This window comes from Alligator mississippiensis, chromosome 2, assembly GCF_030867095.1.
Source record: "Alligator mississippiensis isolate rAllMis1 chromosome 2, rAllMis1, whole genome shotgun sequence".
Lineage (NCBI taxonomy): Eukaryota > Metazoa > Chordata > Crocodylia > Alligatoridae > Alligator > Alligator mississippiensis.
The window spans coordinates 266,223,509-266,237,949 of NC_081825.1; the positions used below are offsets into that span (position 1 = coordinate 266,223,509).

The 14,441-nt window shown below is 44.4% G+C and overlaps 1 protein-coding gene across 5 annotated transcripts in view; it reads right to left on the bottom strand.

The window, feature by feature from the left end:
- Positions 1-143: 143 nt before the first annotated feature.
- STON2 (stonin 2) overlaps positions 144-14,441 on the bottom strand; it is a 121,365-nt gene continuing 107,067 nt past the window's right edge. For all 5 annotated transcript variants that reach the window (XM_059723143.1, XM_059723142.1, XM_059723144.1 and 2 more), the window contains 2 exons: positions 8,122-8,324; positions 144-6,190 (listed from right to left, as the gene is read on the bottom strand). In XM_059723143.1, the coding sequence (XP_059579126.1) occupies positions 6,107-6,190; positions 8,122-8,324 (287 nt within the window). In that variant the 3' untranslated portion in view covers positions 144-6,106. The remainder of the gene's footprint in view (positions 6,191-8,121; positions 8,325-14,441) is intronic.

Here is a 14,441-nt window from a genome sequence, read left to right on the forward strand (position 1 = left end):
ACCATCCCAGCACTTGTAAATTATGTCCACATGTGCACTACTCAGAGCAGTTTAAATGCTAGAGAGTTGGTATAGAGAAATCACAGCAGCAACCTTCAGAACATACATGACACAACTTCAGTTTTGCAATAAAACTCTGGGGATTTCTCTTGCCTTTACATTTATTTAACAGTTTTCCCACAGTTCAAACAAAAATGACATCCCACTCCAGAACTGCTAATATAAAAAGAACATAACAAAATGAAAGCACCTCTACAGTTAGCCAGTGTGTAGACTTTCTTATTTTACAAAAAAAAAGGGAAAATGTAGGAATACATTACAAAATAATCAACTCAGTCACTCACAGTAGTGCAAAGAGTGAATTGTATGGGTGGATGAGGCAAAAAAGGTTAGGAACACTTAAGTCCTGTTATCCCAGACAGCTTCAGGGGTCAGAAGGGAACTTTAAGCTAAGTAACAGAAGATGGGATGCATTTCTTCATAACCAGTGGCTTCCATTAATCTCCCAAATAGATTAAGTCCCTTCATCTGGCACAGGTTTGGAATTTGCCAACCCCTAGGACTAAGGTAACAGATCAGGGGCCTGATTGTTTTGTGTCTGGAAGGCCAGTGAAGTGAATGGGCATTTCATGTAATCAACTGGCAAAATAATTGGGCCTCAGAACTGGATATTAGTTCTCAGACTCTTTCTCCTCTCAACTTCAAGACCATTTTTAATTAAATTGATCCATTAACTAGGTAGTGAGGTGATCAGGAGGCAGTCAGCAGCTAGCAAGTCAAGTGGATGTATAGATCTTTTAGGTCTTAGACTGCAAGTAAATGTTCCAGCCAGCTCATTGTCATAATATATGGCATGTCATGACACCTCTGCTCTGCTTATATGACTGTAAATGGTGATAAGACTTTAATTTCCCCAGTCCTTAATGAGGATTGATTAGTTTTATCCTGAATATAAGAACTTTAAAACACAGCGGGTATTATCTATCTGTTAGAGCATTTTTCAGATTAATTTACCTTTCAGCTATTGTCATAGGTCACAGAATGGGGTGAGCCACCCGGGCCGTGGCCCGACCAATTTTTAGCACATTAATTTATATAACCCACAAATACGCAATTGTCATTCTGGTTAAAACTGTATAGCTATTTTTTTTTTAACTGCACTGCTAGCTAAATTAACATGCTAAAAGTTGGTCGGGCCATGGCCCAGGTGGCCCACCCTGTTCCGCAGCCTATGGCTATTGTAATAACAAAGGACAGAGTTATTCAGTACAGAGAGCATCACTAAGAGGAGTTATATGGAGACCTTAATTTCCATCACTCTGATCCAATTTCTGTTTTTCTAAACATGTGGATCTTCCCTCCAAGATATTCCTATTGCAGTCTGAGTCTTACTAGTCTACAAAAATGGAACTGAACAAGGAAAAGGAATAGGGAGGGAAGGAGAGTCAGACTGGGAATAGCTTAATTATATAACTGTATAATTGCTTTGCAGGCATATTTTTGCCAAAGGGTACAGACCATATCACACAGAAAGGGCATGTTAAATGGAACACTTTTAAAGGTACATTTTCCTAGAGACGGCCCAATTATTCCCATGATATGAAGATGCTGCGCCTAAGCACTTTCTGCTGTTCTTGGGTGTGAGGAAACTCTTGCCTGCCTTTACCATCCAATCAATGTTATCAAAATTACCATTGCATGCTTGGTAGATGCAAGTGCTCAGCACCAGTAGATGGAGAATACAGTCCATGCAGAACTGCATGTTGGCAAAAGGAATGAGAAATACTGACTGACTGGCAATGTGGCCAATCATGCAAGGAAACTGGAGCTCTCTAAAGGCACTGGGACCCAGGTTTTCAAGTGCTCAGCACTAGTATTTGGGACTAGATTGACAAAAGGTTTTAGCATCCAGCAGCCCTGCTTGTGATCTTTAGGACTAGCTTTTCAGAAGAGTCCAGTACCCAAAGTTGTTTTGAAAGTCTAGTTACATATTCTGGGATCAAAGTGAGATATGTTCTTTTGCTCTGGCATGATTATTGGTGCTGAATTCTAGCAAATCTGACTGCATCAACTCAGAAAAATATAAAAGAGATGCTCTCTGAGGATCAAAAAGGAATTAAATTATTTTTCCCCAACTACAGGACCCAATTATGATTTCACTCTTTTAACTCCATTAGGCTTCCGACTTCCTTAATTTACTTTGAATTAAATGACAGAGAAAGAGAGAGAGAGAGAGAGAGAAAATGAAGCAGAGAAATGAAACAGAAACAAAAAACTCCAGTGTCTGCATCTCCCAATTTGTTGGGGATAAATTGTCCTGGGTTGGATTGCTGTACATAGTAAATTGCTTAAAACAGACAAGAAACTATATTCCTTTTGAATTTCCTCTCCTTTTCAGGACTGTCAAATCTGGTTGCTTAATCATATCTTATATTTATCTGTCACTAGGATAGGACAAAGCGTGCCAAAGTTCAGCATCAGTATCATAGAATCATAGAAGTAGGGTCAGAAGGGACCTTGTAGATCTTCAGGTCCAACCCCCTGCCTGGGCAGGAGGAAAACTGGGCTCAAGTGACCCCAGCCAGGTAGGCATCAAACCGCTTTTTAAAGACCCCCAGGGTAGGAGCCAGCGCCACTTCACTTGGAAATCGGTTCCAGATCCTAGCCACCCTGACTGTGAAGTAGTTCCTACGGATGTCTAATCTAAACCTACTCTCCAACAACTTGTGGTCGTTATTCCTTGTTATCCCGGGGGGGCGCTAGGGGAAACAAGGTCTCCCCCAAACCCTTCTGGTCCCCCCTAGTGAGTTTATAGACGGTCACCAGGTCCCCCCTCAGCCTTCTCTTGTGAAGGCTGAACAGGTTCAGGTCCCGTAGCCTCTCATTGTAGGGTCTGCCCTGCTGTCCCCAGATCAAGTGAGTGGCCCTGCTCTGGACCCTCTCAATGTTGTCCACATCCCTCTTGAAGTGGGGTGCCCAGAACTGGACACAGTACTCCAGCTGTGGCCTGACCAGTGTCGCGTAGAGGGGGAGGATCACCTTCTTGGCCCTACTTGAGATGCCCCTGTGGATGCACAATAAGGTCCGGTTAGCCCTGCTGACCGTGACCTCGCATTGTCGGCCCATGTTCATCTTGGAGTCTATGATGACTCCAAGATCCCTTTCTGCCTCCGTGCTCTCAAGAAGGGAGTTTCCCATCTTATAAGTGTGCTGCCAGTTACTACTGCCCAAGTACAGCACCCTGCACTTGTCAGTATTGAAACGCATCCTGTTTTTGTTAGCCTACGCCTGCAACCTATCCAGGTCTTTCTGCAGTCTTTCCCTCCTTGTTAACGTGCCCACCTCACCCCAAATTTTGGTATCATCAGCAAATTTGAACAGGTTGCTTTTCACCTGTATGAGCTAGGCAGAACTCTGAGGTCTGCAAATCTGGGCTAGAAATTTTGTAAGACCAGGCTCTTTCACAAGAGCTCTCTGACACTTCTTCAGAAATACCCTGAGAGCACATTCACTTCTGCCTGTTACTTCTCCTTCTGCTCCTTCTCAGAAACCAGTGATCTGGGGGCAGCAGAGAATACAGGAAATAAGGGGGAAAAGCCAGCTGGGTATATCTGAAGCACAGAAAAATGTTAGCTTTGAGAAGTCAAATTTCATGTTGCTTAGAGGAGGGGCCTAAGCCATAAAAATCCAAGCTAAGAGCCATCTGGCTGTGAAGCATAGAGTCAATTATGACATTCACATCTGGCCTCAGCTTTCAAATCTACCACCTCTTGGACATAAAAGATGTTTGGAAGTTTCAGACTCGCCTCTAACTTTATGCAACCCTAGTTCATACATAATAATCAGATTTAGCACTTCAGCAATGCTTTTCAGCCACAGATCTCAAACTGCTTTACAGGAGGTATTAGTGTTCCTGATTATAGACAGACCGTGAAAATACTTGATACCAAATGAAATGGAGGAGAGCTGTTTTGGTTTCAGTAGGACCACTTGTAATAGAAGATTCCAGAGTTTCCCAAACTTTTTCTTATTGTGTACCCCCTTCCAGATTTACCAGCTGCCCACATACGCCTACCAGCCTACGTTTTATATTTTAGCCCCTTAAATGCCAATTATTACAATAAAAATTAAATCCCTCATTAGACAATTTCTTCCGTGTACCCCCCAGAGATGTCTTGCATACTCCCAGGGGTAAGTGTATCACAGTTTGGGAACCCCTGGACTATGCCAAGCCCAGGTACAGGTCTTCATGGCACTGTGACCCTTAGTCCATTTTAGCAATGTATTTTTGCCATAGATGCTACATTTAGAGCTGCATAAAGAGAAAAAAAAAAGCACCTTTCTTCCTTAATTTTGAATTTAAAACAGATAGCATCAAAACAATCTAGACCTAACATTTAGAAGGATATAAAAAGAGCATCTGAAAGGCTCCCACATTTTTTTTTAAATTCTAATAAAAACAGTTTTTGTCTGAATGTAAATAATCCCATGTTTTATTTGGAACCTAAACATTGCTACACTGTTCACGAGACTCAGAATAAAAATAACCAGGGATCAAAAGCGAAAGTTAATTCTTAATACAGTCTTGAGTGAAATGCAAATACCAGAAAATAAATTTAAAAGTTTAAAAGTCTCTAAATTTAATTAAAATAGCGTGTCAGTCACACTGATAAGTATTTGTAATGTGTGATTTGCAAGTTAACAGGGTCCTTTAAAAAAAGCTAAATGGTTGAATAAGTTATGGTTATTATTTAGTTATTTAATTTTTGAAAAAGAGACTAAATAAATCATGCCCACGGTTGTGAAAATTAGGTATTATGAACATCTTATGACTCAATGATAGATGTGACTGAGTGAGTGATTTTGTTTTTTACAGCCTGGTGTAGGGAGACAAGAGGAGCTTGCCACTACTTTCAGTAAAAAGTTGATCTTTAGTTCAGTGTGGCAGAGGAATGTGTTTTTAAAGTTGAAGAACTAAAGTTTTAGGACCTGTTTGTTTGTGTAATTTATAAAGTTAACAGCATCTTTTGTCTGTAGCTTATGGATTTGTTGTGTTGTAGACTTCAGATGGAACATGAAAGCAGAAGTGTACTTCAAGAACAGGAAAATGCAACATTTACTCTTCATTATGCTTTCCAAAGAGTATCAGGAACACAAAATCCTTCATGTTAAAGCAAGATTCGTTCTGGGCATGAAAAAGCAGCTAGTCCCCTTAAACATCAAAGAAAATATCAAAATAAAATCTATTTCCCTCAAATATCTTTCCAGGCAGGAATGATCTACTTGTAGTAATGCCCCTTCTATATCATCCCTGTTGCTCTGCACAATCTCTGGTAATAGCAGCTATAATCACATTAAGTCAAGATAAAGAAAGTACCCTGACCAGCAAGTGAAAACCGTAGAGAGCAGAGGGGTCTTTCTTATGACTAGTTAGGACCATAGGAAAATCCACCTTAATGTTCTGGTTAGTGGATTGGTTAAGGTGAGTGGAAAGATGATAACCAGTTGTTCATGTGCTTGGCCTTCCCTTTTGTTTTAGATGGAGGGACTGTTGATTCTCTAGACTGAAGTTCAGGGTTCTCTAACTTCCCTCTGTTGATTACTTTAAAAAATAATGACCGTATCTCTTTCTCTTTGTTGCTCCTCATGTGTATTCTGCAGATAAAAAGAGAGAGCTTTACTGATAACCAGACCAACAGCTTACAAGAAGACATTCAACTTGGAGGAAAAGACTTGTAAGCGAGGACACAGTTGCTTTCTATCTTGGCTGTGGTTGTTAGCACACCATACTTCAGTGCAGAAAGCTAAATGGTGACAAGGCAGAGAAGGCGGCAGGCTTGAATGTATTGTAAATCTTTTTTATCCATACACCAAAGGTATGTAAAATATTCCACTGAAGACCCTTGGCTGTTCTAAACAAACCATCAGGGAGTTTCCTCTCAGAATACGACTTGTAGTGAGCAGAAAACTCAAAATAATGTCACGCAGAAGAGAACTATTTTAAAAGTACTGCCTTGTACTTGCAGCAGGAACAAGGTGCTGTAGTTCTCTTCAGCTGGGTTGATACTACTACTCTTCTTATGAATGTCACAGGTGAGTCTTCCCTTCACTGAATGGCACATTCACTGGAGTTTTCAGTTTCTTCTCCCTTTAGATTTGTATCCAAGCTTTTTTTTTGTTCAATTTCCACCTGATGAGAAAAAAAAAGAGAAAAATCACTAATGAGAAAGAAAATAACAAAAAAGTTTAACTAGCTTCTATGTTTTATTCATCTCAAGCCACCTCAACCAATCATCCTAGAGGTTGGAAGGTAACATGCTCTCAACCAGGGAAAGCTAGATTAGGTTTAAAACAGCGTTTTCCATGTCTAGGCTTGGGGTCAAATCATGGCTAGAGTTTAGGATTCAACAGTGCTTTCACATTTTGAACAGATCACAGTTGTACCATCCAGACTGTTGGCAACTGTGTGCTATTTTTGCTATCTTGGAAGATTTTTGCCATTTTGAGAGAGGAATGTCATGATTTTGGCCACATCCAGACTGGTAGCAGTTCCAACCCCATTCTGGTTTTCCATCCAAGCCCAGAACCAAAACTGCAAAAGCAAATTTGAAGCTGAATCCAAATTTCCTTGAAGTTCCGAGATGTTCAGAAGAGCCTTGTTTCTTGGCTTGAAGAACAGTGGAAGTCCACGCATGCGCCATATGACTAGAGGTGAGAAGTGTCTAGAGGGTTCGAACTCTCAACCTTGATAAAGTCATGACCTACTTTTAAGGTCTGGGCACAGGTAGTGTATAATGGTAATGCAACTGTCTATCTATGTTGATATGTTAATTAATAAGACAGTTATGATAATGTTGCTTGTACTGAGTTGAAATAGTTTGAATTGATTTGTCCTTTTAAGTACTGCCCAGGTTTGAATTTGATTGGGTATTGTGAAAAGGGCGATGATTGGACCATTGGGCGAGTGACAGGTTGCATGATTACAAGGCTATAAATCCTGTCCGGAGCAGACGGCAGGGGCAGGGACTCGCTCTTACTCTGGCTGGACAGTTCTGGCTCCAGGCTCTCGGGGTGCAGGAGTTCGTTGAGCGCAGGTTCCTTGCTGTGACCTGGTTGTTGGGAAGCTGCAGTTGGGTAAAGTGTCACCCTTTCCTTATTTGAGGTGCTGAGTGCCTAAGCAGGGAAAAGCTAGAAATCCTTAGGGACTGTCAGAGGGTTTCTCCTGCTGACTAGGCCCAGGGTGTTCTTGCTGCCATTTGTTTCTGGGTTGTCTGTGAAGGTGCATAGCAGTTAACTGCGTAGTGACCAAAGATCATTGTAATGTGTAGTTGACTGGTTGTGTGACCAGGGGCATTGGGTTTGGGATGTGCTCAGGCTATTGCCCTGTTGGGTGCATTTTATTGTGTTGCAGCTTGGGTGTGACAGGACTATTGTGTTGGGTAGTTGTTGCATGGGTTTTGTTGTGTAATACAGCTTATATTGCTCAACCTACCTGTATTGTAGTGTGTAGCTACTCCTTCAAACTCTGAGTGGGGTCGGGCAGTAGATCAGTGCTCAGGGAAATTAACTTACTTTAATGCCCTGAACCTGACTACCTGTGGGTCATAGAAGATTAATGACCCTCTGGGTTAATTAGTTAATTGGCATCCTGACAGGTGGTCCTTCAGGCTAACAAGTATTATTGTTAAAATGGGAATTTTAAATGGGACCTAGTATACCAAAAAATCCCATGAATTTTACTATGAAACAAAGAGAACTTAGAAACTGAGAAGCACAGGACTGGATGGGACAACTTTTTCCATCAAATCCAGTCTCTCTCAACTGCATGCAACAGTGCAATGGATATTCAGTTCAAAGGATTCATAAGATGATCCAGTCCATCCTTTCCATGTTCACCATAAGGTACAAAACAGCTCCCTCCAATACCCTATCGAAATGTAAGAAATATAAGGTCTTTTGTACAAAAGATCAAAAGCCTCAACAAGTACAGTTCTGCTGCTACTTCTGGTATTATGTCACTTACGACAAGTCATCACTTTTATCAGCACAAAATTCACTTAGAGAAAAATGAAGTTATACAACAACTATATGCCCTCAGCAAAGGCCAGCTGCTTGCTTTACCTTATAACTGTAGTGTGCTGAATAGTTCACCCATTTCCTCACGTCGGTCTTGTCTTCTACAGAGATGGACCGAATGGCAGCTTTGGATGCTGAAGTGGTGGGCATGTCAAACTCCACGTCCACATAGTGGACAAAACTGGAAGGCACTTCCCGGTCAGAACCAAGCTCTAGATGGCAGAAAAAGCTGTGGGGATGGCCAGAAGCTGGGAAGAGAGAAAACAAAACTTAAAACCGCTATGAGGACAAAAACAAGATCTAGGAAGTAGCACTTCAAAATAGGAAAAACCCGAAACAAACACCTCTTAAAATAAACTGAAGACAAGCTGCAAAGTCTTAGTTGCTACAGTGCAGTTGGAACTTCCCAAAACAAGCTTCAAGGATGACCATCTTCTACTCTAACTTGACTTCAGTGAGTTAAAATGGATGATGGTGTTGCTGTGGACATAGTCTTTCTAGACTTTAAGAAGGCCTTTGACACTGTCTCTCACCCCATCCTCATCAATAAATTAAGTGACTGCAGCATTGATGCCCGCACAGTTGGATGGGTAAAAAATTGGCTGATGGGGCACACCCAGAGAGTAGCGGTGGACGGGTTGTACTCAACCTGGCAAGATGTGAGCAGTGGGGTACCCCAGGGCTCAGTCCTCGGGCCTGCACTGTTTAACATCTTTACCAGTGACTTGGACGACGGGGTGGAAAGCATGCTGTCCAAGTTTGCTGATGACACTAAGATGTGGAGCGAGGTGGACACACTTGAAGGGAGAGAGAGGCTGCAACTAGATTTAGACAGACTACAAAAGTGGGCAGATGAGAACAGGATGGGGTTCAACGTAGACAAATGCAGGCTGCGGCACCTTGGGAGTAGGAATCCACAGCATACATACAGGCTGGGGAGTTCCCTTCTTGAAAGCACAGAGGCGGAAAGGGATCTTGGAGTCATTATTGACTCCAAGATGAACATGAGCCGCCAATGCCAGACCGCAGCCAACAAGGCCAGCCATACCTTGTCATGCATCCAAAGGTGCATCTTAAGCCGGTCCAGAGAGGTGATACTCCCCCTCTATGTGACTTTAGTCAGGCTGCAGTTGGAGTACTGCGTCCAGTACTGGGTGCCGCACTTCAAAAGGGATGTGGCCAGCCTGGAGAGGGTGCAGAGGAGGGCCACCTGCTTGGTGAGAGGGCAGCAGGACAGGCCCTACGAGGAGAGACTGAAGGACCTGAACGTGTTCAGCCTCAGCAAGAGGAGGCTGAGGGGGGACCTGGTGGCTGCCTACAAGCTCATCAGGGGGGATCAACAACAAATAGGCAGAGCCCTTTTCTCCCCAGCACCACCTGGGGTGACAAGGAACAATGGTCATAAGCTGATGGAGAATAGGTTTAGGTTAGAGATCAGAAGGCAATATTTTACAGTTAGGGTGGCCAAAATCTAGAACCAACTTCCCAGGGAAGTGGTCCTTGCCCCTACCTTGGGCAAATTGAAGAGGAGGTTGGATGGTCACCTGTCTGGGGTCTTGTGAACCCAGCATTCATTCCTGCCTGTGGCAGGGGGTCAGGCTAGATGATCTGTTCAGGTCCCTCCTGACCCTAGCTACTATGAAACTATGAAAATGGGATCCAGTGAGAGAAATGGGTTGGCACTTGATTAGATGGAAACAAAAGGGTCAGACGAGGAGCACGGGGGAGAGGGAAGGACTGGAAACTGGTTTCTAGTCTCCTTGTTCATCAGTCTGAAGGTGGAGAGAACCAGGGATGAGCAGGAGTGGTAAGAACTGACAAAGAGCTGTTATGCATGGATAGAACGAGGTAGGGAGAACGCGTAGAGTGAGAGAGACAAGGAGCCAACATGGGGGTAGTGGGGAGACCAAGATGGAATGAGCAGACAAGCTGGAGAACTAGGAACTGACATTACCTGGGCAAAAAGGCTGGTGACAAAGAGATGGCTGAGTGGGCCAAAATAGGTCTATGTCAAGGATTGGCAATGTTTTGCTGAGTTGTGGGGAGGGTGGCAGGCACTTTAAAGGAGCTTAGCTTATGAACAAGAGCAACTTCCAAGTCAGCTGGGACCTGGCTGTCCAGGTAAAGCTCCCTGCTGCCAAAATGCTGCAGAAGTCTCCCAACTCCACAGGCCAGGTGACTCCATGAGATGGATTCAGCTGGCAAGCCATAGGTTGCTGATCCCTGGATTAGTTGGCAAGGACTGGCTCACCGTTCAAGATCTGACCTCTTTTTCCATTGCAAGATTCTTCCCCTCTGCACTTCCTAGTCTCCTTGCCCAGCCTGTCCAAGTTTGCCTTTCCTGGCTCCTCATTTCATTGGTTTCTCCTGTCCCACTAATGGTTCCTGGTGCTAGGCTCATCATCCAAACTTAAACTCAGCCCATACTTTGCCTTCTTTCCTGCTCCTTGTCCCCAGTCTCTTTGCTCAGTCAGTCCCAGTTCTTTTTATGGCAATCCAATTCTGTTTAGACATGTTTCATCTCTTCCCATTCCAGTTACTCTGAACTCATTCCTTCTCCAGGTCTTCATGTGCTCTTACCATCAGCTTCTCTCCTGCCCTGCAAGCTCTTTGCCTGGTATCAGTGTATCCCTCAATCATAGACAACTGACTCTCAGTCCTTCTCAAGCATTTTCTCCATCACTTCCAATTCCAGGCTCTTCCCTCAAGCTCCTAACATCAGTCTCCTTGTCCAACTAGCCTTTACTTCCACGCCCTACCTAGCTACCTGTCTTGACTGGTCACCCAACCAATCCTACCACCTCACCTCACCCAACTCTGTTTTAGGCTCCCTTCTGCTGTTTTCCCCTTGACTCCCAGTCTTATAGCCCAGCTAGAGCTGTTAATCCACTCATCCCAACCTCTGTTTTATTGCACTTCGTGTCTTAATTTATCCTTTCCCTCCATCCTGGTCCAGCTTTTGTCACTCTGCCTTTGAATCACAGCTTCCCCCTCCGTGTTGTCATTAAAAGCAGAGGAGAGAGAGGGTCCTTGCTTTCAGTTCCAGTGAGATGTACAAGATAGACAAACATGGTCTCTGATGTGAAAAGCAAAAAGCACTGCAATCAAAGGGCCTGAGCTTGCTCCCACATACTGAAGGAGGTGGCAAAATTTCCACCGACTTCAGTGGGAACAAGATTGGTTCTTAATCACCCTACATTGACCCCATGAACTGCAGATGAACCCTGCGGAATTCAGCTGTTTCACAAATCAAGAGGGCTGTCATTTGCTTTTAAACCAGCTTCAGTGGTAGCAACTGGTAACAAAGCAGGCTAATTTCACTATTCATGCATTGGGAAGATTTGCTGCTGTTGTCTATTTAAACTTGTTGAGCACTTAGGTTATATAAACAAATGGACTGGAAGTACAAAGAGCCCAGGCTTCTGAGTGAGAGTGATTGTGAGTGCTGCACTTGATGCTGTTAGGCAAGCTCTGTGGGAACCTAATGGACTAGGGCAGGGGTGGGCAATTATTTCAGCTAGAGGGCCACTTAATGAGTTTTGGGAACCTGAGGGCCACATCCATCTCTGTCTCTGTCTCTCTTTCTCTCCTTGTCTTTCTCTCTCCCTCTCTCTCTTCTCCTGCTTGGATCCACAGCTGACACTGCCCTTAGGTTCTGGGTTGGGGCTCTGGGTGGGAGCTTCCACTGTGCTGGGATGGCAGCAGCATCAGCTGCAGATGCCACTAGCAGGTTCTGTGTCAGCTCCTGAACCTGCCAGTGGTGTGTCCACAGTTGATACCACTGCCCATCTGCTTTGGTGGAAACCCCACCTGGGTTCACAGATGATGCCACTGCATCAAGGGCTGATGCTGCTGGACGCAAGCAGGCCTGCCTGGCACCACGCAGCAGTTGAAGCCACAAGCTGTCCGAGGGGCCAAATCTAATGAGTTGGCGGCCGTCCACTCATAGGCTGAACCAAGTTTGTTGGTAAGCCAGATCCAGCCTGCAGGCCATATTTTGCCCACTCCTGGACTAGGGATTTATGATTGTAGCTAGAAACCTAGATTGAACTGGTTTGCATTTAAGCATGCTCAGAAGTCTGTCTAGGTGCCTAGCACTATTTTCTGCCCATAATAGAGGCTCCTTAGTGGCTCTGTGGTCACAGCATAAACCACTGGGGTGGGTCAGTCTGGATCACTTCTTGTAAGTTATGTACTGAAATTCCCTGTAAGCCCTTCTGAGGACTAATTTTCCCCTCCTACCCCATCTCTTTGTCTTTAGCCTTCTTGTCCTTCTCCTCAATGATTTCATTGCTTTTCTTTGGCTCTCACTCCTGATAATAAACTGAACAATATTTGCTGTTCAAAGATTGACTTGAACTGCCATAATTGAAGGGCATCTGGTTCTGAACAGCCTCTGTTTAAAGGGCTAGGGACAGACATTCAAAAAGCCTGAGCTTGAACTGATTCAACCTTTGCAAGTTAGTCTAAGCTGGCTAGGCTGAACCGGTTTCCAACCATACAGATAATCCCTCTGGACTGAACAAATTCAGGCACATGCCTGCAGGTGCTGAGGCTAGAAGCCTGGGGGTGCTAGAGCAGCCCTCCCTGTCCTTCAACAAAGCTAAGCTGAAGGGGGGGGGGAGGGGGGGGATTGCCTGGTCCCAGCAGGAGGCTCTGATTAGGGAGGGGTGTAAACCCCCAGCCTGCCTACACAATCCCAGGCTTTTCCCAGCTTGCTGCTCAAGGGATGGGAGTGTTGCTAACCCCCCAGCCAGCACTGAGGCAAAGTGTGTGTGTGCAGCGCATGCTTCTGTTGATGATATGGAGCTTTTCAGTCTCCCTCCTTGTTTCTGTATACTGTTGGCAGCAAACTGACAGGGCAAGCAAGTTGGGGGTGGGGGCTGATAACAGGGTCGCCTTTTATCTCAGCGTTTATTGCCCCATTAAGAAAACAGGGACATTACCAACTACCTGGAAGACAAAATTCCTTGGGTGAATCTGATCTTTTATTAGACCAACCCAAATAGTTGGAGAATAGTTATTAAGCAAGCTTTTGGGTTTAAAAACCCTTCGTCAGGCTAAGGAAGTTTCAGCAGTTGGTGTGTGCTCTTCCTGGATAGAATGAAAAGTAAAGAAGCCAGGGGCTGGGCAGGTATGCATACAAGACAGGTAGTCAGTGAAAATGTAGATTGAGAAGTCAATGGGTGAGAGACGGGGCGGGGGCAAGAGAGAGAAGGGGTATGAAGGTAGAGAGCTACCTGGGGAGTCAGATGTCAGGCAGGTTATAATGTGTCATAAATCCAATGTCTATATTTAGTCCATGATTTTTAGTATCCAGGAGGTTGATGAAGTGGAGTTCATAGGCTCGTCTATGGGAAATGTTGTGTAAGTTTCCTTTGAGGATCAGGACTGAGAGATTGGAGAGAGAGTGGTTTTCTTGTGAGAAATGTGCCCCCACCGGTAATTGGGTATTCCTGTCTTTGATAGATTTCCAGTGTGCATTTATTCTGGTGCGCAGTTGTTGTTTGGTCTCTCCTACGTATTTTCCATCGGGGCATTTGGTGCATTGGATGAGGTATATTACATTTCTGGAGGTGCAGCTGTAAGATCCAGGGATGCTGATGGCTCTGTTGTTCTAGAAAGAGACCCTATTCTTTAAAAGATCTTCCCAGAGCCACCCATCCTAGCCTTCAAACAAGCACCAAACCTCGCCACCCTCATCACCAGAAGCAAACTTCCTCAAGCCCAGAACACACCAAAAGGATCCAGACCGTGCCATGACAAGAAATGCAAAACCTACCAACACATCTCCACCACCCCCACAATTACTACACCCCACAACAGAGCCATCAGCATCCCTGGATCTTACAGCTGCACCTCCAGAAATGTAATATATCTCACCCAATGCACCAAAGGCCCCGATGGAAAATACGTAGGAGAGACCAAACAACAACTGCGCACCAGAATGAACGCACACCGGAAATCTATCAAAGACAGGAATACCCAATTACCGGTGGGGCATATTTCTCACAAGAAAACCACTCTCTCTCCAATCTCTCAGTCCTGATCCTCAAAGGAAACTTACACAACATTTCCCAGAGACGAGCCTATGAACTCCACTTCATCAACCTCCTGGATACTAAAAATCATGGACTAAATATAGACATTGGATTTATGACACATTATAACCTGCCTGACATCTGACTCCCCAGGTAGCTCTCCACTTTCATCCCCCTTTTCTCTCTTGCCCCCCACCTGTCTCTCACCCATTGACTCCTCAATCTACATTTTCAATGACTACCTGTCTTGTATGCATACCAGCCCAGCCTCTGGCTTCTTTACCTTTCATTCCATCCAGGAAGAGCACACACCAACTGCTGAAA